The following is a 23,958-nucleotide window of genomic DNA, read 5'->3' as shown; positions in this document are numbered from 1 at the left end:
GGCGGCTCATGAAGGAGCTCCAGGACATCGCGCGCCTCAGCGACCGCTTCATCTCGGTGGAGCTGGTAAACGAGAACCTCTTCGACTGGAACGTGAAGCTGCACCAGGTGGACAAGGACTCGGTGCTGTGGCAGGACATGAAGGAGACCAACACGGAGTTCATCCTGCTCAACCTCACCTTCCCCGACAACTTCCCCTTCTCGCCGCCCTTCATGCGGGTGCTCAGCCCGCGGCTGGAGAACGGCTACGTGCTGGACGGAGGCGCCATCTGCATGGAGCTGCTCACGCCGCGCGGCTGGTCCAGCGCCTACACGGTGGAGGCCGTCATGCGCCAGTTTGCTGCCAGCCTGGTCAAGGGCCAGGTAAGGCGGCGAGGCCAGGAGCAAGGGGCTGGGTTGGGTGTGGGTTCGAGGCTAGGCCTGAGATGGCAAGAGATGTTTGATCCCTCTGGGCTCAGGTGAGAACTGGTCCAGCTCATTCTGAACTGAGCCTACTGGGACACTTTGCCCCACCTCCTCCGCTTCTTTTCCTAAAGGATTTCTTCCTGTCTGTTTCTGTATCTGGTCTCTGACACTTGAACCGCGGGGCTCTCTGGTTTGTCCGTTCTCTTGCTTTCTGCTTCCTGCTCCGCGGTCCTCCCTTCCTCCCTTCTTCCCCTCAGGTTAACCTTCACCCTCTTCCTCCTTCCCCTCTGACGGTCCTTCTTCCCTCCCACCCATCTCCTACCCCTCCCTTTCCCCTCTCCCCTGCCTAAGTCTCCCATACTTTTTTCTGCCCTACCCCACCTCTCCTCTCCAGTCTGCTTAGGTGGTCTCTAGTCAGTGTAATTGTCACGAAGGTGTGAACTTTTCCTAAAGCCCAGGATCTAAGTGTCCAGCCCAGAACATCACACTCAGGTACACACGTGAGCACACACACGGGGGGGGGATCTTCTTCAAACCTCTCAGGTGGGCTCTGTTTAGACTGAGCCAGCTGCCTGCTGCTAAGCTCTCTTCCTTGTTCCCTCCTTCCAGCAGCCATCCTTGTAAAGGTGAAAGTTCTCCCGGAAGGCTCTATGCAGGCAGAAGGCTGAGTCCTTCCTAGTGGTTACATCAGGCCAGACTCCATCCAGGGAAAGCTGTTCTGGCCAGGCCCCCCTCCCAGCCTAGTACTTGCCCCTCAAGGAACATCCCTGGGACAGTTGGTGAGAAGCTGTATCTTTCAGACCTTCCTGCTTTTTCTTTGCTTCCTGTGTTCCCACCACTGCGGGGTGGGGGGTGATAGAGGGAGTTTCAAAGCTAAAGATTCAACTAAGCACAGACAGGAGTGCTGAGCAGGTCACCTGAGCCTTCTCACCTATTGCCCCACAGGGTTTCTTCACAGAGAAGCAGCCCCCCAACTTACAGGGGAAAATGGATTTTCTGACATACGCCTCCTACCCGGCTGCAGGGAAGGAAGGGCAAGATGTTTTCTCTGTCTCTCTCTGTTTCTCTGTCTCTCTCTCTCTCTCTCTCTCTCTCTCTCTCTCTCTCTCTCTCTCTCCTTCTCTCTCTCTCATGTGATAGGCTGTTGGCCATATTCAAATCTGCGGTGGGCGTTTCCTAAAGTTGATAGTTATATGATTTTATCAAGTTACATTGCTATCTGGCACTGGGGTCTTCAATATTTACAGAGGATTCTCGTTTTCTTTAAAAGACCCCCGCCCCGTGATCTCCACGTGCGCTTTCTACAGACAGCTTATCCGAAGCAATCGTTCCTTCCCCAGTGCCTGCCTCTGCCCCTTTCACACACTCATCAGATGGAGCCCATCCTGCCCATGTCTTTCAAGGCCGAACCCTGGGATTAAAAAAAAAAAAAAAGGTCACTGCATCCTGAGCCATCAGGAGTCCGGCTCCCAGCAGGGGCACAGGAACTCTAGAGCAGGTGCTACAAAAGAGTAAGCTTATGCTGTGACAGCCAGTTTCTTCCATCCTACTGTGAAACACTGGCCGAAATACAGTGTGTGTGTGTGTGTGTGTGTGTGTGTGTGTGTCTGTGTCTGTGTGTGTCTGTGTGTGTGTGTGTGTGTCTGTCTGTCTGTGTCTGTCTGTGTGTGTCTGTGTGTGTCTGTGTGTGTGTCTGTGCATGTGCCACTGAGAGAAGGGGCCTAGGCTTCTTTTCCAATGGGGCTTATCTGAATGTACTGGGAGGATGGTAGCCATGCTCATGTGACTTTCAGTCAGTTCTTCACAGAGAAGATGACTTGGAGACTGGGAGTCGAGAACTCTTATTTGCCCCATAGACTCAAGTCTACGGCCTTGTGGACTTGGGTGATACTTTATTCTCCAGCACGTATGCTGAGCTCCAGGGAAATGATGGTTTTAAATGAGGAAGAGGGGTTTGTAAAGAGAAATATCTTGATAAATAGTTTTTACCGTTTTTACTTAATGCTGTGAATGACAACATCCCTTGGTGCCCAGCTACTTCCAGGACTTGCTGTGTGTACGTGTTCTCTCTCTTTGAAACCGAAACTGAGAGAGTCACTGCAAATGAGAGAATTTCTCACTGAAAACAGCAAAATTTTCTCCATAATTTGATGAGCAAGGAGTCCTCATTCCGTCCGCCTAGCAAGTCACGTTGTACTGTCTGACGGATGTGGTACTTTTAAAAATGATGGCCAAGACTTGGTACTTTTTAAAACAGTAGCTTACTTTCTCTGTGTTTCCTACCCCTTGGTTTCAACGTACAGTTCTCCACATGAAATAGTCAAGGGCAGTGAAAGAGTTGAAGAGGTGAATACTCATTAAAGTTTTAGGGACCTGGGTATGACAGAATGGCAGCATCTCTGGTTACCTAAGGACTGTGACGTGTTGTTCATCCCTTTGCAGATCCATGACCCAAGGGCCAGCCACTCCACATGCGACAGTGACCGAGTTATTTTCATAGTTAGTAGTAATGTGCTTTGAACCCATCCAAATATCTAATTAGTTATTCAAAGCAAGCAGGGCTGCTACTCGCCCTGTGATTACTTTAAAGGGCCATTATACTTCGTGACTGTCCTACGCGATTGCACTTCATTTTAGGGCTCATCTTCTTAAGCTGCAGTTATAAAAAGCTTGTTTGTCCCTTTTATAGCAGAAAACACTCAGTTAGCTTCCTGAACTGGAGGCAATACCCCTCCAGTGTCTTTAGAAAAAAATTCACAAGAGCTTTAAGGGTTTAACATGTAACATCCCCAAAATACGTTAATTTATGATGTCTACAAAGTCAAAAGCTCAGGTTTGTCCCCTAGCTGAAGAATTCAGGGATTTCATGAGGTTTTGCTGGGCTGAATGTATGCCTTCATGTTACCAGAGTGGCTTTCATGTTGCATTGTGGATGATTCTAAATTGAATGAATACATTTGTCTCTCATATGCTATATTCTGGATATAAAGAGACAGAAGCCTTTTACCTCGCTGTGACTAAATCAAAGGATTCTAAATAGAGACATCCTTTTTTCCCCCAAGATTGTGTGGACATGGAGCTGAAGGCAATCCTCTTGCATCAGCCTCCAGAGTGTTGGGGTTACAGTGTGTTCCTGAACACTCAGGAAGAAAGGGTTTAGGCAATACGTGCTTCTCTACTGTTGGAGCAACAGTTTCTGGACCTCTGAAATAAGCCAGAGCAAACGTTAAGGGCTTTTGGAGAAGTGTTTTCCTCCTCTGCCATACACTGAGCCTTATGAACACAGTTCAGAGCTCCAATGTGACAATGTTGCCATTCAAAAGCTTTCAGAGTTTTGTCTTTGAGCTGGAGGAGATGCAGAGGCAGCCCAGAGCTGTGCTAGCCGCCATCACAAGCAGGAAACTCCATGTTCTGAGATTACTGAGAACAACCCCTGCAAACCTAGACCACCTGACTCCAAGAATCAGAAGAAAGGCCTGTCACAGAGGCCTTCCGGCTCAGCAGTGTTTCCAAGTAGGGGCAGACAGCCCACCCACTGCTGCAGATTAAAGGCACTTGATTATGACCTAACTCGGGGTTCTCCTCAGACACTAGCACACCTCCTGAGTGTCCCCATTTAATTAATTAGCAATGATCATCATCAGAGAACCAGATAACCTATGAATGACAGTTCCTCTCCCTTCCTTGTCCCCTCAGAACAGGAGTGACAGCAACAGCTAGCATCTTCTGTTTCCAATGCCACAGTATGGTCCAGCCAAGCATAGAAGACACCAAACCATCCTGGGGTGGATTCTCTCTGAGACCGCCACACAGGTGTGGAAACAACCACACCTTGGGATCCCTACTTCGGGGTCTCATAACATCTCATAAGAGGTCAGACTCATGAACCAAAGGTGTGGAAAGGCAGTCTCTGGTAGGCTGCCTGAGTTCCTTAATGCTTCCAGGTGGTGGGACTTTAGTGATCATCTATATGACCCTCACCTCACCCACGGAGAAGCAGCAGCAGCCAGCTTCCTGCAAGAGGTTTGCAGGCCCTCAGGACCAAACCATCCTTGAGTCTTAGTGTTTGGATAACAGTTGGTCCGCACCTGCAAGAGTGCCACATTTCTAAGATCTTATTGATAAGGTGAGCTGGCAGGCGTCTCTGCTTGTCTGCATGTGATGCCCAAGTGGCGTTGTGCAGCCCAGCTAGTGTCAGTAAGATGGCTTAGCCCAGGAGTCACACTAGAGCTTGCAGTGCACAGCCAGGCCTGTGCAGCCATCTTAAACATACATGATGTTCCATCAGCCCTTAGAGAATTTATACGCACCCACTGTGTAGTTTGATCACACTCACTTCTCACTTGTCTCCCTAACTCCAACCAGATCCACACCCCACACCCCTATCTCTCACAACTTCACATCCAATAGCTTACTGTATGATATCCTGGTCATATACTCAGGGATATGGGTCCATCCGTGCGTGCCTGAATGACTTACCAGAGGCTAAACCTTAAAGGAAATGTCTCTCCCTTCTTGCAGAAGCTATAAACTGCCAGTATCTTCTCAGCTAGGTGTGGAAGCTCATGACACCCCCCCACCCCCATTGCTGGGATGTTTACTGGTTTTGATCTGGTACAGGTCTTGCAAAGGCGACTGCGGCTGCTATAAGATTATGAGTGCAGGAATCCTGTCGTGTCCAAAAGACAAGGTTTTGATCCAGTCCTCCCTGACCTCTGGGGTGCTTTCTCCCTCTCCTTCTCTGGTGGTCGCTGAGCCATGGGGGTCGGAGGGGGCACACAGATGTCATTTACTATGCACATTGACCAGTTGTCCGTTTTCATCCTAAATGATGCCCTCTGCTCAACCTTTTGGCATTTTAATACCGTGTTTCTGTCTATCTACAATATTCACTCAAGAATAGCAATACAAACACACACACACATACATACATACATACATACATACATATATACACACACACACACACACTCATATATATATATATATATATATATATATATATATATATATAATCTTTAAAAACTAAGTGTGAAGTTTTGGATCATATTCGTGACCGTCCTGGAGTGTGTGTGTGACCTGAAGGCTTCAGGTTGGACACATCACCCTGTGGCACCACTGTGGAGTGTCTAAGTCCCCGTGCACACATAAATATTATCTTCCTTAGACATTCTTTCCTTAGCCCTCCCTCCAGAGCAGTGAACTAAGCAACAGCATGTGCTTATAGCTGCATGAATACACACCATTGTAAAGAACGACCAGGGCCATCAGCCTCTGGACTGCTCAAACCTATGGCTTCTAAAACATCGAGTGTCCAAAGCTCTGTTGATTTGCAAGAGCTATCGTCTGGAGGTGCTGGTGTCTCCCATGGCAGACCTCTATTCTATCACAGATCTGAAAGCTAGACAACAAAGATCAAGAATGCAATAGAGCCTGCTTCCCCTGAGACCTCTGTCTTGTAGATGACATCTTCCTTCTTGGCTCTCACACCGTTGTTCCTCCATGTGTGCCTCTGTTCTGGCTTCTTAGGATGATATTAGCCCTATTGCATTAGGGCCTATCCTGAGGACCCCACATTATCTTGATAACCTCTTAAAGGCCCTGCCTGCAGATAAGGTCGTGTTCCCAGGTTTGGGGCCTGTGTGTTGCACATTTAAACAGGGTTGAGGGAGACACACCCATAACCAATCCATATGGGAATTTGTTAACCGGCTCAGCATCTTAGTTCCAGAGAGCTTGCTGCTAGTTTGTCAAGCATTATGTGCTAGGCTGTAGAGGCACAGGATGGTAAATCTTGCCTGCAGTACCAAGCAGAGAAATGCCAGTGCACTCCAAGGGAAGTCAGGGAACCTACATCCTGAATAATGTCAGGTAGGGTCAGGGTAGCTAGTGTCTGATTCACCCCAAGAGACAAGCTTATGAGTCACTGTGTTGTTTTGTCCCGGGCTGCATAGAAGGGACAGAGATAATTACCAACGACAATGACTCTGCAGCTTGAAGTATCGATATGCCCAACTATTTGGAGGAAAAAAAAAATAGCTACTTGTTCTCCTATCAAGTAGGGCAGGCAGGAGGACACCGATGGGACTTTGCAGCCTAAAATTAGCCCTGTGCCAATCCCAGTGCTCCACCCCTGCACCTAGCACAGTTAATAATAGGAAGTACCGCCTCTCCTGCCTTGGGAGTCCAGAGAATTGGAGTTGGCTACAGCAGATGCTAGTGAGTATTTGCTTACCTTTCTGATTTAACTGAAAAGGGGGGATTTTTCTGTTTGAAGAGACAGTGTGTAGGTACCATTGTGTAATGGAATATCAAGTTGAAATCTGACAGTAACATGTCTTAACACTCCAGTATCCTCTCCACATCTCCTCTTTAATCTCAGGGAATGATTCTCCTGGACCCAAGTTTAGAGGCAGAAGCACCTTAGTACCCTACCATGTTGGGGACAAATATGGAATGAGCCATAATGACCTTCACTTACCTTGGTGTTTGCATTTTTGTAATTGCTTGAGGAACTGCATATTCATAGACTATTCACAGACCTGGCAATGGACAATTCCCCATATGAGCACAGGGACCTAGGTGTGAAGAGTCTCCTACTTCTCTAAGTGACATTTTCAAAGAAAACGTCCAACTTAAAGTAGCCAAGCCTTGATGGGAAGCCTGCTTATTCCTCTGCCATGTTTTGTTGCTAAGAAGCTGAAAGATGGAAATTTCCAACAGCCCACCAAGAACTGTAATGACAGCTGTGCTTCCAGCAGGGGCTATCTTTTCCTGGCGAGTGGCTCAGATGACGTGATATTTCCTCATTGCCATCCGGTGATGGGCTATGGTTTGATTGATTAGCTAATTACTCCTTGTCCCCCACATCAGTCGGTCAGCACCCACTTGCTAAGGGTCTACCACGATTTGTAATGATATCATCATTGCCTGTCCTTTGTATCTTTTCCCTGATTTGTCCCTGATTCTCTTCATGATGATATGTTAATCCTGTGAATCTCAAAGAAATCCTGTAAGCGGGGACACCAGGGGCACCAGACTGAGGAAGCCAAGGAGGAAGGAGATTTGGGGACATCCAGGAGGAAAGGCTCACAGATGAGGGTTAGTGAGGCTGTGAAAGTGAGGGAGGAGCTAGTAAGGTGTGCCCTTCCTCAAGCAGCAAGGCAGCTCTATTCAGGGGACACATATATAGTGGGAATCATCATGTGTGTTCCCCCAGGCTCAAATCTCCCCACATCCTTCACTCCCACACACACCTACCATTTCCATGACAGTGTCTCTTTTGCTCAGACTATGCATTATAAACTTTCCAGAACACAGCCAGAGTCCCCCAGGACTGTGCAGCACAGTGGCGATTCTCTGTTTTCCACGGCCCCCACTGGGGTCCTACCATCCCTTTCTCCTGGAATACCTTCTGGCTTTGTTCGCCAGAAGAGCCCCTGTCCATCCTTCAGAGTTCTGCCAACATACCAGAGTTCCTCCAGCCTCAGCAGTGGCTTCCTCTGTGAACACCGACTGTGAGACACTCCTTTCCTCCGTGTCCTCCTAGAGACTATATGTTGACAATTGTATTTTCCTTGTCTTCACGGTATCCATCTGTCCGAACAGATGCCTCACACCCTTCACTTACCCAACTGCAGTACAGCCTAATAAAGAAGATGGGCAACGGGGCCTCTGTTGTCAGTGAAGGAGGATTGTGGTTAGGCAAATGCAACAGTAGCCATCTTGGGCCTTTGTTGCTTTGAGAGTCCAGTCCCTCAGACCTGATGATCTACTGCTCTGCTCTTTAGAAGCCAGATACTTAATGGCTCTGACCTCTCTAATTAGAGGCTCTCTATGGATGTTAACTCCCAGCACTCTGCTACTGGAAGCTACCATGAACCTCAGCCTCTCTCAGCAGTGAGCAGTTGCAGCAGACAGTGGCAAGCAACAGCAAGGGATGCTTTCAGGTCTTCCAGGCACAGTGTGGGCCTCAGATGCTGGACACTCAGCGGTATGTATGGTAGAAATGTGTCAGCTCAGAGGTCTACAGTGCCGGGATGCTCAGCCCTTGACAGTAACTGCAGCTTTCAGACCCAGGGTACCTGAGACCTCTAGCTCTTTGGTATCTTCCAGAAAACAACTCCTGCATTTTCTCATCTTCATGTCTCTGTCATTTCTGTTCCCTATACTTCTGCCCCAGAAAGTCACTCAGATGCATCCACTGTTCTCTCAATACTGTTATGGCTGTGGCCAGAACCACTACACCTTCCTTTCTTCATGTTATCAGCTTAGCCCACTGGACTAATGACAAAGATCAAATGTAGGCAAGGGAAGGCTGCTGAGAAATGCCTTTCGTCGTCCAGATGTTGGTTGTCCAGATGTTCCTGACTCCGGAGTCAGGAAGCAGCCTGCATTGATAGCCAGAAAGGGAATTTGGTACAGCCACCTGCCATTCATAGTCCTGAATGCAAATGAAAGGTTACTTTAGCCCCAGTCACAATGGTCCCTCATGCAAATCAACTGTACCAGCTACTGGCCTCCCTCCTGGACCATTGAGGGAAGTGCTGCATGCACCTCTAACCGAAGCAAAAATAGAGTTCCCCACAGCTTGTGATAGCAAAAAGCATGGTGGGAGCTTTGTTTGAAACAATCTCTGGCAGAAAGCAGCTGTGACTGCCATAGAGCGTCCTCGTTGCCTCATGGAGTGTTCAAAGCAGCCGGTGCTGGCATGAGGACCGTGAGGACCATTCGGCTGGCTGCTTGGCCGATCATCCTTGGCTTACCACATCTGCATCTGGGGCATGGGATACTAAGTATCTAGCAGCTGTCAATCACAGAGGTAAACGGTCCCAGTAAAGACTCCTCACTAACATTAACGGTGTTTTGAGAGTATTTAACCGTGCTCTGACTACCTGGCGCCCACACGCACACACGCCCACACGGTTACCCCAGGAAGCATGGGGTCGCTCTAATTGGTCCCACTTCCTATGAGCTAGATGTTTGCTGGTTATTCCCATGGATCGTTTCATTAAATCCTGGCAGCAGCCTCTGAGCTGGGCACTGTTTTTAGTCTTACTTCAGAGGAGGAAACCAGGGATCTCCGATGAGTTCGCATGTGCCAGAGCCACAGGGGAGAAAGGACCAGGGCGGAGCCACACCATCAAATGCTCCGGGGCCACAGCTATCCATTCTAGTAGGCAGCAAGAGGCACCTCACCAAATGCCATACAAAGCTGGTCTGTTCACCGTGGGTGACTGTGGGTGGTATAGTGGCCTTCATAGAGAGCCCATGTTGCTTCTGCTCTCAGGACTGAATCAGGAGGGGACAAGCAGTGTGTCTGTCAAGTTGGAGCCACGACTGTGAGGGATAAGCAAAGCCCACATCCCACAGAACTTGTTGCGTCTATTGTGAGAATGGTAAACATGCTTTAATTCTTTGAAACTGTAAGAGAAAGATAATTATCGCCGTTTTATTTCTTCTCTGTACAAAAGAGAAAGGCATTTTAAAGGTTCTGAAAATAACTCAAGAATGGAGTGCTTTTTAAAGATAATTACCACATTCGTAAAATCGGTAAGATTGGAGAAATTACTACTTTAAATATAATTTCTGTAAAATAAATACCAATTCCCCGTCACAATATTTGGCAAGCATTTCCCCTCACCCCCCAGAAAAACTGTTAGATTTTTTTTTGATGAGGGAGATAAGAAAAATTCTATTATTATACTGATAAGATCACACTTCAAGATAAAATGTGCCCGGCCCATTCAGGAATAGCAGAGAAAAAAAAATCTCCAGATAAATGCCATTAGGGGTGCTTTCTGATTTTAATATTGAAAATCAGACTTTCAAAAATTCAGAATATAGAATGACAAATTTTCCTTTATCATGGCCATGGTAAATATTGGCTTTGGGGGGAGGAGTATCTGGAGCTGCTGGGAACACAGCTGTTAGAACCCTGATTCTGCCCTCCTAACACCCAGGATGACTTCCGAGAGTCAGGAGTCATGTGATAGGACTTCCTGAGAGAAAGTAGCTGGAAATTGGGTGTAATTGTATCAAATACATATTGATTGATGCAAGAATTCATTTGTTTGGGGTCCTGGAAGGTTAATGGCATACCTTGTTAACACACCTTCCTGGCAAAGGGGAAATAGAGATCTTGCAGAAGAAACTTACCAAGAATGGAGTTTGTTACCAGTTTATAGGAATTGTAGGTGACTGGACATTACAGCCTACGAAACATTGCCTTTTGTAAGTCATCAGAGTATCTCTCTAAAATACTATTTTCTATTCCCTTCTTTGAAAGATACACAGAATAATACCATTTTGTTGTTGTTGTTGTTGTTGTTGTTGTTGTTTTGTTTGGTTGGTTTGCCTTTTATTTCTTGGTTTTTTGTGTGTGTGAATGGAGGAGGGGTGTGGGCATTGCAGGGAAAGGCAGAAGACAATCTCAGGTGTCATTCTTCAGCATTCATTCAAACAAATAAAAACAAAGCAAAGCAAACCAAACAAACAAACAAACAGTCTCTCTTCACCAGCTTGGAACTCACCAAATTGTCACCCAATAAGCTAGACTGTCTGGCGAAGGACCCCTGGGGAGCTGCCCGTCTCTTGCTCCCCAGTGCTAGGGTCTAGGGCTCCAACTCAGATCCTTGATGTTCAAGGCAAGCACGGTGGCAGTTACTCTACCTTCTCTTGTAATTGGAAGCCCTTCCTACAGCTCATGCCTGCAAGTGTCTGAGAACTTGTGGAGTAAGTGCCCAACAACACTTCCCATCCCACCCCACCCCGATCCCTGTCTTCTTGTCCTTCCTCTCCATTGAGGTTGGCCTGGAGGAGGCAGAGGGCATAAAGGATGTTTCTGGCCCATGGTAGCAAGCTCATGTTCTCCAGGGACAGCACCTGCATTCTATACGTACAGGAGAGATGTCCTGCGAGCAAACAGGACACCAAGGGTTTCTGACCACAGCTCTGTGCTCGGTGCTCTCTGACCATCTTTATGATGAGTGTTCTACAGCCTGACAGTCAAAGAAAATGTTTCTAACTGTATCAACCCATAAAATCACGTAAGACTTTAAGGACCTTAATAAATAAAAATAACCTGATAACAAGCAAGCTTGAACTCTACTGAATTGAATTAAGGTGATGATTCTATTAGTAAATTTCCTTTAACGGGGTGCTGCCATCGGCCTTTTCATTAACAGGAGAGATGGAGGTCTCCTGGTTATTCCTGAAGATCAGGCAAGGGGAGACAGAGATCCCTGGAACCTCTCCCCACAGCACATGGGCCCCTGCAAGGTCACCCTCACAGAAGACTACCTTTAGAAGCACAGAATGAAATGCATGAGCAAACTGTCATGGTTGGCTACAGTCATTACATTTGTAACAGGATGAGCTGAGCTATGAGGTTAGACAACACTCTGCTAGAACACTCTCAGGGCAGAGAGGCGCGGCCGTCAGTCCCCAGGTCTCTCTCACAGTCATGAGCTTTTGCCATGTTTACAAATACAGACTACCATGTGATTTTTTTAAAATGTGAAGTGTAAGCATATATTTTTCTCAACCTACTTTAATAAAGGTTCAACCTTCCCTCGAGCCCACCACCTACCAGAGGAGATGGGAAAGAAGGGTTATTAGGATACCAGGGAAGTGGGCCTGTTTATAAATAGTTCTTTGGGGCAATTCCAATCTTCATTGTTCTCAGGCCAGTCCACTAGCAAACACCAAACATGAATCAACAGCTGTAATTCAGTCCACTCGGCAGATGACACACACGAATCAGCAAGGGCAGTTCAATCCAGAAGAAACCACAATGCTCTGCATTCGGCCCGAGTCAGCAGAAGTGGCAAGAAGTTCATTAGTGAGTTTATCTCTATGAGGTCACCGCAAGCAAAGCTCAGCAGCGCAATGGAAGGTGAACTAATACATACATGTCGTCAGCGAAGCCTAGCGAGCGAGGCAGAGCAAAGTGAGCCAATACCTGAGCTCCCAGTATCTGTGGGGTCGGATTTATATTCTTTGTATACATCCTTTCCTGTTCTGCAAAACATCCCTTCACCTGTGTGCGCCAGCAAAACATCATTTGACATAACTGACTTTCCAAAGAAACCAGAAGTTTCGGCTTCAGTGGAGTCCTGTTTTCGATTGTTCTATTGTTTGCATGGGGATCTCACTCTTTGTACAAGCTAGCCTGGAACTCATTATGTAAACCATGCTGGCATGAAGCTCATGGCAATCCTCCTGTCTCAATCTGACAAAGGCTGGGATTTCTATTGATGACAAAGTCAGGCTGTTGTTATTTTGGTTTGATTCAAGCAAGTTAGTGAAGGTAACTGCGATTTCCCCCATCCAGAGTGACAGCCCCGGGAGCTTGGTTCAGACAAGAAAGGGGTATTGCTATGAGATGGTGGTAGTCCTGGGAATGTTCTCAAAGCTTATTGTCCAGCTCATAAACAGAACGTTTGGGAGAGAGGTTTAAGAGCCACACCTGTTTTGTTTTGTTTTGTTTTGTTTTGTTTTGTTTTGTTTCTGTCATGTTATTGTTAGGTGGGGTTAACCTAAAACCCTAGATCTGTTGGTAGACACAGGGTCTGATCACATTATCTCTCTGGACCACACTTTAATACTGGTTTAAGGTGTCTCACCTAAAGATGGAAAGCACTTACCCCACTGCACAAGGGTCGCCCGCACTCAGTGCCAGTGGTGGATATGGTAATGAGTAAATGGAAATGCCAAATAGATGGGCCTTCTCTGGTGGACTAGAACTTGCTAGAATACAATAAAACTATCGTTACAGGCCCCAGCTATGCATTTGCAAGCAACACTCACTATACGAATGGATATGCTGTTGTTATCAGTGTCTCCTGGTCACACTGGCATCAAGTTGACTCAAACTTTTCACACTCGGCCCCAACTCAATCCGAAGCAGTGCCCAATAACCCCCCTTTTGTTCTGGAACCACTGCAGCCTCCCAGGATGGGCCCTTGTCATCATGATCTTTATCGGCTTCTCCTCATCAAAGCATTGTACATGATGAGACACTGACATCTGACAGCTGAGGCAGTCAGGGCTCTAGTTATTGCCCAGCTACTTCCCCTTTCACTTTACTAATTAAACTTTGCTTTCTGTTGGAAGTTGGGAGTTCACACCTTTATAACTCTACTCAACTCTGATCTCTTAAGAAGACTCACTCTGTGGCTGGAAGATGGCCCAGTGTCTGAGAGAGCTTGTCGAACAAGCATAAGGAGCTCAGTTCAGATCGGAGCACCCATGTGTCAATCCAGGCATGGCCACTCATGCTATAATGCCAGTGCTTCAAGGGGACAGGGAAGTTGCAGGGTGCAGAGACAGAAAGATCGCAGGGGTCTGATGGCCTACAGACTAACGCTAGAACAGGACTTCATCTTTCCATGTAGTGGAGCCTACAGGGATAACTGAGAATGGGCCTAGCTGTGTTGCCATAACTACCAATGTAGGCATGATGAGGTTTTGAGTACCGTGGTTGGCAAATAGAAACAGTTCTACCCAGCAGCTCAGATTGCTTCCTCGTACCTACTTTTCATTTTAAATGCCTGTTTAACATTTCCTTTACTGAATCTATTCTCACTTGAAAGTTTTGCAGTTGTCCTATCCTACCTGAGATCTTGAGAGTCTTGCATCTCCACCTCTGCTCTAAGAACATGCACAAGTCTTAGCTTCATGCCAGGTACTCCCGGCAACATCAGACGTCCCTGAGAACCAACCGGAGCCCTACCCAGCCCTGGAGATCCACACTTGGTTGCAAACACAAACCTGGCAGGTTCTGCAGTATCTTTTAGTCAGTGATAATGTTCTGGTCCCTGACAGAAGCCACTGGCTTGATGGACATAAGCAGGGATGGCTTTCAGTTGTCCTTCTCGGGACTGCAGAGTGATCCCAGGCCAACTCTGTCATCAAAAGAAACAAAGCCTTCAGAACTAACTGTTTATTAGTGTGATGGTTTGAGTGAGAATGGCCCTCAGAGGCTCATATATTTGAATGTTTGTTCCTTAGTTTGTAGAACTATTTTTGGTAGGATTGAGAGGTGTGGCCTTGTTAGAGGAGGTGTGTCACTAGGTGTGAACTTGGAGGTTTCAAAAGCTCAAGCCGTTCCAGTTAGGTGTGCTTTGTTCTTTCTCTACGTCTCTCTATGTCTCTCTCTCTTTTGGTGTCTCTCTGTCTCTCTCTCTGTCTGTCTCTGTCTCTCTGTCGCTCTCTGTCTCTGTCTCTGTCTCTCTCTCTCTCTCTCTCTCTCTCTCACACACACACACACACACACTTGTGGATAAGATGTAAACTCTTAGCTAATGTTCCAGCCCCTTGCCGCCCTGGGGCCATGTTCTCCCTACCATAATGGTCATGGACTCACCCTTTGAAATTGTAACCAAGTCTCCAATCAAATGCTTTTTTTTGTAAGTTGCCTTGTTCATAGTGTCTCTTCACAGCAATATAACAGTAACTAAGACAATCAGTATCCAACTACAAAACACGCCTACAGCCCAGTGCCCTCTAACCCAAATGTGGGAGGAAGGGATGTTGGTATAAGAAACAAGAGGCTAGCAGTCATGTGAACCAAGACAAGTTCACTGTTTTCATGGGCTCCTAATAGTGACATGACTGAATTATGATCTACCAGGGACACCCCAGGGCCTTGGCTTACTCTCCTTTCTGTTTAGCACAAACCCCAAGGATATCATCATATAAGACTTGCCAAAGGTCCAAGACTGACAGACCTCTAATTAGAGAAAACTCTACCCAGCCTGCAGACAGAACAAGTGAGCCCATCAGAGGATTGAGAAAGTACAAGACCACCCAACCCTCACCCAGTTGCACCCAGGGCAGAACAAGCCTCTCTACAGTTATGAGACAGTGGGTCTGAATCTGATGGGAATGCCCAAACTGCATCATTAAGTTAAGACTTCCAGCAAGGCTGAGGAATAGTCATTGCTGTGGGGAAATGAATAAAATGCCCAGCTATGAAATATACTGTGAAAAACTATTTTGTAAAAGTTGAACCTCAGTAAGGACGGCACTTTGGTGTCAACTGGTCCTGTAAGTCAAGAGGAGTGGAACAGAACACAGAAGGGCACACAGCCATCTTGTGTTCCAGAAGCATGTGTCTGTACGTTATGTAATGTTTGCCATTTAACTTTTCCTTTGCGTGTTGTCCTTTCTCCATAATTATTATAATTGGTACAATCTTCGTTTTGTACCCAGCTTTAATTTCTTCACCTCCCTTCAGTTCCTTTTATTTTTCTGTCTCCTGCTGTTCTTTTAAGTGAGTAAGTCATAACATTCGGGGATGGATAATGTTTTGGGAAAACACTGCAGAATATTTGTGGCGGTCTTACTTTGAAATTGGGTGAGTAAACCCTTTATATGTTAGCAAGCTGCATTTTAAATATGGTGTGTACATAAGGGAGGGAAGATTATGAGTTTGGGGAACAGAAATTACTGGAAGACAATGAACCACGTGAGTAGGTATAGAGGTACTGTGTGATCAGAACAGACATGGGGGGGTAGGCAGAGCCTGTGACACGTAACACACTTCTAACTGGCTCATGGTATGGTGGTGCAAATTTATGATGGAATTTTATACCAGAGTTTCATTCTAGAACATTCTTAGGACTTTTACAAACAGATGCCTTGAGTCACACACTAAGTGAAGTTAGGAAAATAGATCTAGTGACCAAGGACACACACACAAGCCAAGATCTCAGTGACTTGTGCTAAGCTCAGAAGGGCTTAGCACCATCTCCCTAACCTATGAAGATTCTTTTCCTTGGGCAGTATTGAGTTTTACATATGAACAACAAATCCCACCTTGGACAAAATCCCAAGTACAAGGTGAAGAGATGCAGTGTCTAGACAAAAGAGAACTGAGAAAAAACAACGCGTGTTGCTTCCCTCAGACACCACACACAGCTCCTGGGTGCTTCTCCACTTGGCTGTTTAATGTTCCAGGACCTCGTTAGACATGGCTGCTTCCCTGATGTGATGGAGGGTGCTCGCTCATTCCTGGATGCATTCTCCAGTTAGAGAAGGCCTTAGACAGCTTATGGAGGTCTCTAAGTGGACAAGATAACTGTTGCTTTTGCAGTGCCCCACCTGGATCTCAGAGTCCAGAAGGCATGACAGGAGAGTCTATCTTAGCCCTGGAGACTTCATTGGTTGTACCACAAGTGTCCCAGGCAGCTCAGGTGCAAAGCTAAACACATTAATGACCTTTGGACAATAAATACATTCTGATTTGAGGGGACAGACCTTTTTCCCTCTGGGTGTTTTTAATCTTTCATTGAAAGGCATTCAGAACTCTTCAGGGCCAGTGGTCCTACTGCCCAGAGAAAAACTGTAGCTCGGAGACCTGAAGACTGTCACCCTTTCAGAGGACCTGTGAAGCCTCATCACAAGAATCAGGATACTTTTTAAATGTAACTACCAGTTCTTATTTTATAGAGTCTCCAGGTTTCAGAGCTGAGGGGGAATGTCGGTAACAATGAACTGATGTCTGCATGAGAGAAAAACCTTTCAGTCTCAGAGCAGGGTGTCAGGAGGGGAGGCAAAGGCAGTTATCACCAAGTCATTTGTACCAGGTTCCCATGTCTCTCGAGTTTGATTAGCACCTTCTGGTCACTAGGGATCTCTATACGGAGCTAGGACAGATTCCTTGCAGCATGTCCCGTTTGCTTGCCTACCCTGAGAATGTTTCCGTAGACCCAAATATGGACAACACAGAGAGAGGCACACACATCTCTTAGTCTTAGCAGACCTTCGCTTTCCCGTTTCCACTTCCAAACATCAGAGCAGGAGTATGCCTGGGGTCTTCATCAGGGCTCAGTGGTCTGTGTGGGGCACATTTTGCTTGTTACTAAGTGTATATGAACAGGTCACAGATCTCTTTCCGAACCCTAATGTCAAAGCTCCCTGTTGTGTCCCACTGTCCACCCAGGCCACCTCATTGTCTATCTTTCCTCTCAGGCTCCCTCTGAGTGCTTTCCTTCCATCTCCAGAGCATCTTCTTGCAGTTTCCCAAGCTACACCCTGGGTGAAACAAGCCCTTAGGAGGTCTGCATGGAGGTACCCACAAGCCATTGCAAATGGTGTCTGTGGAAGCAACGCTGTCCAGACATCTGTGTTCAGATTTCATTCTTACTCCTCAGACATAGAGAAATTCATGAAAATATCCCCCAGAAGAAAGGCTGGCAGGGTCACGGGACTCCTTGGATGAGCCCAGACCTTGCACCTAGAGGACACTCAGTAGATGTCACCAAATGAAGCAGAGCAGGTGCCCTTGGGGTACAGCAAGATTATGATTCATTAGAGAAGGCTGGAGGGTGCTGAGCGCCTGGTAATTTCGGTGTCGGGAGAGTGGACATTTTTAGCAGCAAAGCCAAACTCCATGCAAGGACGTTCGGTGGTTGACATCAAGGACAGAGCAGTTTCCCTCCTGGAACCATGAGCACTCTGTGAGACTGGAAGTTTCCGTCTTTCGCTCTGTAGCACGTGTATCAGCCACAGTGTTTTGGTGATTGTAAATCGGCTCTGTGGGGTTTGTTTGTGACCGGTAGCCTTTGAAGTGTTATTTTGCGGTGTGCCTGGACACTACAGACAGACACTGCTCACTGTCCTGAGCCTGCCAGGCGGCCTCACGCTGGATGGTTTTTATTCAGGGAGAAGTTGAGTGTGGAATTTAGTAATGCTTGAAGATCTCTGCACTTGTCTTTTGTTTGTTCTTTGAATTATATGACTTTACTTGCCTGGTTATAGTCAATCTGAAAACAATTACTGATCAGTACTTTTATCAAACTGGTTGGGGCAAACACTGAACAACCCTGGGTGAAACCCCAGACCACTGCTTTGCATGTTAGGGAAAGCATCTGTTTGTTAGTCTAAACGTATGTCTGTTCTTACCATACTCAAAAGTAGAGACATGCGTCAGAGTATTCCCAAATATCACCAACATCTACCTCCAAGGCCCAGGAACAAGCTAGGATCACCCTTCCTTCTGGCTCCCAGCAGAGACTGACAGAGTCCCTGCCCACAGGGCCCCACATTCTTCCTCTACACAGAGTCACTCTCTCCAGTGCCCCACACTTTCCTCTACACTCTTCTCATTTGACAAAACTCCTGCCTCTTGCCTCCTTGCAAATTTGAACTCTGCAAGAAGGAGAGTCCATTTAAGTCCACGGCAGGTAGCACAGCTGCCAGAGGCCTAGCTACATCTCCTGGATGATCTATCTAGCTGCTCAGCTGCCCAGACAACACTAGGCATGTTTCCACACTTGGCTGCTGAGGCCGTCCAGCCACAGACATTTAGGAGATTCTCCATATACCTCACAAGTCATAACCTGTCAAGATAGCTAAGGCTTGGTTCTGTGTGTGCATACATACATCTATGTATGTATGGAAATGTGTGTAAATGCAGGTGTTTGTATATAAGGCATTTGGAAAGTTAAAATGAATGTTTAAAATACTTATTTAAATTTTTATTCAGATAGAATGCATATAAGTATTTATATCTTGTCCCCAGTGTTTGCAACATGGCAATTAAAATAATCTTTAGAATTTCTTTCTTCCTCTAAACGCACCTAACACTAAAAGGCAATTAAATCACAAATGGCATAAATGGATTTTGTCTGTTGCTACTAACTTTGACCATGAACTCTCATTGTGGTAACAGTTTAATGAAAAGATAGACCGGCCCCCCAGTTCCGTTCCTCCAGGATGCTTTATGGAAGGACATAAATCTTCACATTTGGGAGGCAGAGGCGGGCAGATTTCTGTGAGTTTCAGCCAGCCAGGGCTACATAGCAAGATACTGTATTTAAAAATTAATTAATTAATTAATTAATTAGAGTACAGACTTTGAGGAAGCAGGTGCTAAGAGGCTGCTTTGCCATTTCCATTCAGTGTGTGGACCAGCAATGAATATGGGATTTCTCCGGTGATTCAGAATTACCCAGAAGACATAGCATCTTACCAAGAACCTCTCAAAAGACCTGTCCCTCCCAGGGATCATCTCTAAGAAGGTGCCTCTGCCCCCCCCCATTGGTCCAAAGCTATCTAGGCACCAACAAGCCAACACTAGTTTGTTACAGGGATCAGTATTACTCCATAGCTCTTTCTGTGACTGTCAGAGGTTTGTTTCTTCCTAAAAGGGTCAGAAGTTCCTGGACAGGGTGACAGTGTGTGGGATGATGGTAGCATATTGATTGTTTAATGTCTTTATCCCTTGAGTGGTTTCTCTTAGTAGAGAAGATCCTAGGTTATTGTTTGACAATAAGCAGCAGCATGGCTTGAAAATAGAAAGTGGACATTCTGAGTCTCCACTTGTCAGAGGGCATGGATTTTCTCTGCATTTTCATGTGCTCATGTGAAACACACACACTTACACAGAAACACAGGACCCACCGCTGCACAGTGATCTGGAGCTCACACAACTTTCTGCACGTATCCACCAGCCTTCTTCCCCGTCAGTTACCTCTTTAAAGACAGTTAGCTCCCACCTCACCCCACCTGAAAGAACAGGAGTACTGTGGATGACTGAGCAGACAGGATCCTCTGGCCCTTCCCTGTCATCAACAGTGTGCATAGTGCACACGCTGTCCTGGTGTGCATAGTGCACACACTGTTGTGCATAGTGTACACACTGTCCTGGTGTGCATAGTGCACACACTGTCCTACTGTGGATGGTGCATACATTGTTCTACACACCAGGTTTCCTCCTGTGCTTTCATCACTCAGAACTGGGGTGCTGGATCGAGGGTGGGGTCATGGTGAACACCGATTGGGTGCACAACAGCCAGCTGCCCTCAGGACAAGTTACCGTGAGCGTCTCATCACGAGCCACAGGGTGGGGACCCTGGCCTCTTCACCCCCAAGCATGGGCCCACCTAGTCTCACTGGTGAAACGTGGCTCATTTTTTAGCATATTTTCTTATCCTGCTGAGACTCGATGAGAGCTGGCTCTCTGTAGCTCAGTGAGGCTGACATGCCCTGGCTCACTGATGGACTGAAGGATTCGAGGAGTCCAAGAGTGCTGACATTTCATGTGATTGCTAAAGCATATTATGGGGTCCAGCCCTGATTCTAGAACTGGATAAAGGTATAGGCTGCTGCTTGGCCTTCACAGAGAAATGATCTGCCCCCAATTATTCAATCATTCAGTTATAAAAGTAAAACTACTTAAAATTACCCCCAACGTATGTGAACCACCACACAGGACACATTGAGAAATTGCCTCCGGTCTCTAAGGGCTATACTGCCAGTCTCAAACGGTTATACTTCCGGCCTCTAAGGACTACACTTCCGGTCTCTAAGGGCTATACTTCCAGTCTCTAAGAGCTATACTATACTTCTAGTCTCAAAGGGTTATACTTCCGGTCTTTAAAGGCTACACTTCCGGTCACAGGGGGCTAATTGAGTGACTGCCATTTTGCACTGCCCCATGAACTTGCCCGAGCATAGAGCTGTGCGTGGCTTACAGGGCAGAACTCAGTGCAGTGTGGGCCTCAGAGGTCGCGCTGCAAGATAGTGTGAGAAGCGAGCGTGACCATGAACTCTGTAGCCCAGCCCTGCAGTCTACAGCTGACTGTGTGATCTGGTGCCCCTTAAACCTTGCCTCCATTTCCTCCTCACCAGGAGAGATTATGGAATTCTTTTATACGAGTCGTCAGAGCAGGACTGGCACAAGCTTTACCTACGCTGGCGTATACAGTAGGCATTGTTTGAAGGATTTCAAGAATGCTTATAAAATCAGATGGTATTCTTTTCTCTACTTGTGTCATTCTTAACCAAAAAGCAAAGCTGTATCGCCACATACTCACACAAATTAAGGAGCTGTTACAGTGTATCCCCAGTACTAACAAACACCCCGGTTCCTTAGGAGAATGTCTTTTTAATTGTATTAGGTCAGACTAAAAAAAAAAAAAATCCGTTTCCTAGTCTAAGCTTTTGAAAAGAGACTAGAAACTGGAATTTAGAATCAGCACACTTGCTTGGCTGCAACCTTAAGTCTATTTCATGGTAATAGAACACTATGTTTTACACTGAGGTCCCCAACTTGTTTTACCAACAGTCACTAAGCTGTCCCACGATGTGTCACTGCCCCGTCTCTTTGGCAACATAAAAACGTGTGTGTTGGGTCTCATCTACCCTGGAGCCAGCCAGTGATCATAGCACCTGTGTAATACCAGCAGGTTTAAACGACAGCGCAGCCCTGAAGTCATACGGAGCCTTTCTCCTCCTCCAGCTGGCTGCAGCACCCTGTGTGGTTGGCATTTTCTTGAGACTCTGAATTGCACAAGATGTCATGTTAGTAGACAGTGGGGAGTAGTAGGAAGGCAGTGGGGTGGAGGGGGTAGAAGGAACAACTAGGGGGGGTGAGGGGACTGGAGGGAGCATCATTCTCAGGTCATAAAATATACTATTCTGATCATTGCTGGCTAGGACTTGGGATCCCCAGCCTTACAGAGCTGCATGGCTTGAAGGTGCCGGAAGAGCAGGCAGAATAATCTAGAACCACAGAAGTTGCAGCGTGGAGGAGTACAAGCCTCTGTTGGTGGCTGCTGCATTTCACAGCCAGACTTGTCACCGAGCAGGCTTGTGGAGAGAGACTGTTTCCCTAAAGTGTATTGAGATGTGGTAAGGGCATCACATCCATTGAAGTGACTCAAAACAAGCACTTTGAGGCCTTTGAAATCAGGGTGGTAGTCTGCTGAGTCATCTGGAACCCTAGGGATCTGAAACTGTTGGCTCCCCCTCCTCCTCCTCGTCACAGCCTGGAGTCCTGGCAGGGAGGGGAGGAGTCTTCATTCTTGCTGAGTGGATGCTTGCTTCTGCACCTACAGCCTGTCACCTCATTAGCACTTCATTAGCAGACACTGCACAAAACGATCCAAAGGGTGTTCTCGGGGCAAATGTATCCAATGGTTACAGCATCTTATAGAAAGTTTGGTCATTAAAAGTTTTTCCGGGCCTAAAGGTCCAACTTTCTCCAAGGCGGCATGGGGGACATCACATTTTAAGATGGTGTGTGGGGCTTGCCCTCTGGGTCACAGAGTTGCTGGATCTTTGCTGCCTCTAACAGAACAGTGCTGTGCTTGCTCATTAGGGAAATGTGCAGATGAAGAGAGGTTCAGGGTGAAGGGTAGAGGCCCAGATAAGTGTGCCCCTGAGCTCAGCTGCAGAAAGCCAGTACCTGTGAACATAACACATTTGTGCGACCTTTAGGGCCTGGTATGGTCTCCAATCCACTGGCTAATGGCCTTGTTTCCTCAGCAGGAAAACTTGGTTGAGCTTCTCAATAGTCACCTCACTGTCCTTGTTAGACACTCCTTTCCATTCATAAATAAACCAGTGATCCACTCCTCAACTCCAAGGACTACAAATTACCACATCTGTCCCCCTGAGTCTCCCTAAGGTAGCCTCGTGTCTAAGCCCTTAGAACAGTGGCCAGCACTGACACTGAAGTTTCTAGGTCCTTGAAAATCTAGGCTCGTCTAGGGCACCAAGAGCATCGAGAAGTATCCACGTCCCATGTCCCCACTCAGCCACCAACATCCATCAAGAACATCGGTAGTAATCACTATGTGGCCTTGAACTAATCAAGGATATGTCCATGTAGTGGGTTTGTCTAATGTTGTCTATATTCTAATTTGGGTCTCCCAAAACTGTCTCAAAGATGAGTCCATATGTTAGTTATTGAGATACCCTGTTCCCTGTTAATTTTGTTTGGTAACTAAAGATTACTAAAGTGATTGGTCACCAGCCAATCACTGGGGAGAAGAAACATAGGTTTCCTGGGTTTGGAACTATGAGGAAGAGGAAAGAGGAAAGAAGACTAAGCCACCATGGGATAGAGAGTGCAGGAGAGGAGAAAGGAGAGCCGCCGTGGGCTAAGAGCCAAGAGAACATGCCCAGAGGTCTTCGTAATTGGAACTAAGAGCAGCCCAGATGAAACAGTAAGTGATAACTTGGGTTATGGATAGGAGCCTGATTCTAACAGCATAGAGGATAGGCAGTTGCCCAGCTACTGTGCTGCTAAAGGCATATTAAAATATAATGGCTGTGCGTGTGTCTTTTATCCGGGAATATAAATGATTTAAGGCAGGACGGAACCCTGTGCTGGGATTTTATATATTTTATACTACATGTCCACTTTCACATACACAGACTCACCAAACCCCACAACCTGCGCTCGGCCTCGGCTATGATTTTCTCTGTATCATGCTGATGTAGAACCAGCCACTATGGGCCCCTGTGAATCCAGCCATGGCAAGAATTCTCAACAGTCACCCTGGAGCCCAGCCCTTCATGCTAATGTAGCTAACGTAGTAACGTTGTAACGTGAAGCCACTGTGAGGGTCTGAAACAAATGCCTGTGGAAGTCACCAGGTATCCCTCACTCAGGATAGCCATGGCTGCACTGGGCAGGTACTCTTGCCCAGAAGATGAAGTATTCCACCCAGCTTCTTGGTGACATTGCAGCTTTTAGAGAAACAGCTTCCTGGAAGTTGCTTTTTAAAACGTGGCATGACTTTTCCCCATCTACTGT

The 23,958-nt window shown here is 46.7% G+C and overlaps 1 protein-coding gene across 1 annotated transcript in view; it reads left to right on the top strand.

Moving 5' to 3' along the window:
- The window catches only part of Ube2ql1 (ubiquitin conjugating enzyme E2 Q family like 1), a 37,386-nt gene that overhangs the window by 699 nt on the left and 12,729 nt on the right, over positions 1–23,958 (top strand). The window contains exon 2 of the mRNA XM_028782759.1: positions 1–362. Coding sequence (XP_028638592.1) covers positions 1–362 — 362 coding nt within the window. The remainder of the gene's footprint in view (positions 363–23,958) is intronic.

Source organism: Grammomys surdaster, unplaced genomic scaffold (assembly GCF_004785775.1).
Source record: "Grammomys surdaster isolate TR1022 unplaced genomic scaffold, NIH_TR_1.0 843, whole genome shotgun sequence".
NCBI lineage: Eukaryota > Metazoa > Chordata > Mammalia > Rodentia > Muridae > Grammomys > Grammomys surdaster.
This window is presented reverse-complemented; position numbering and strand designations above follow the sequence as displayed.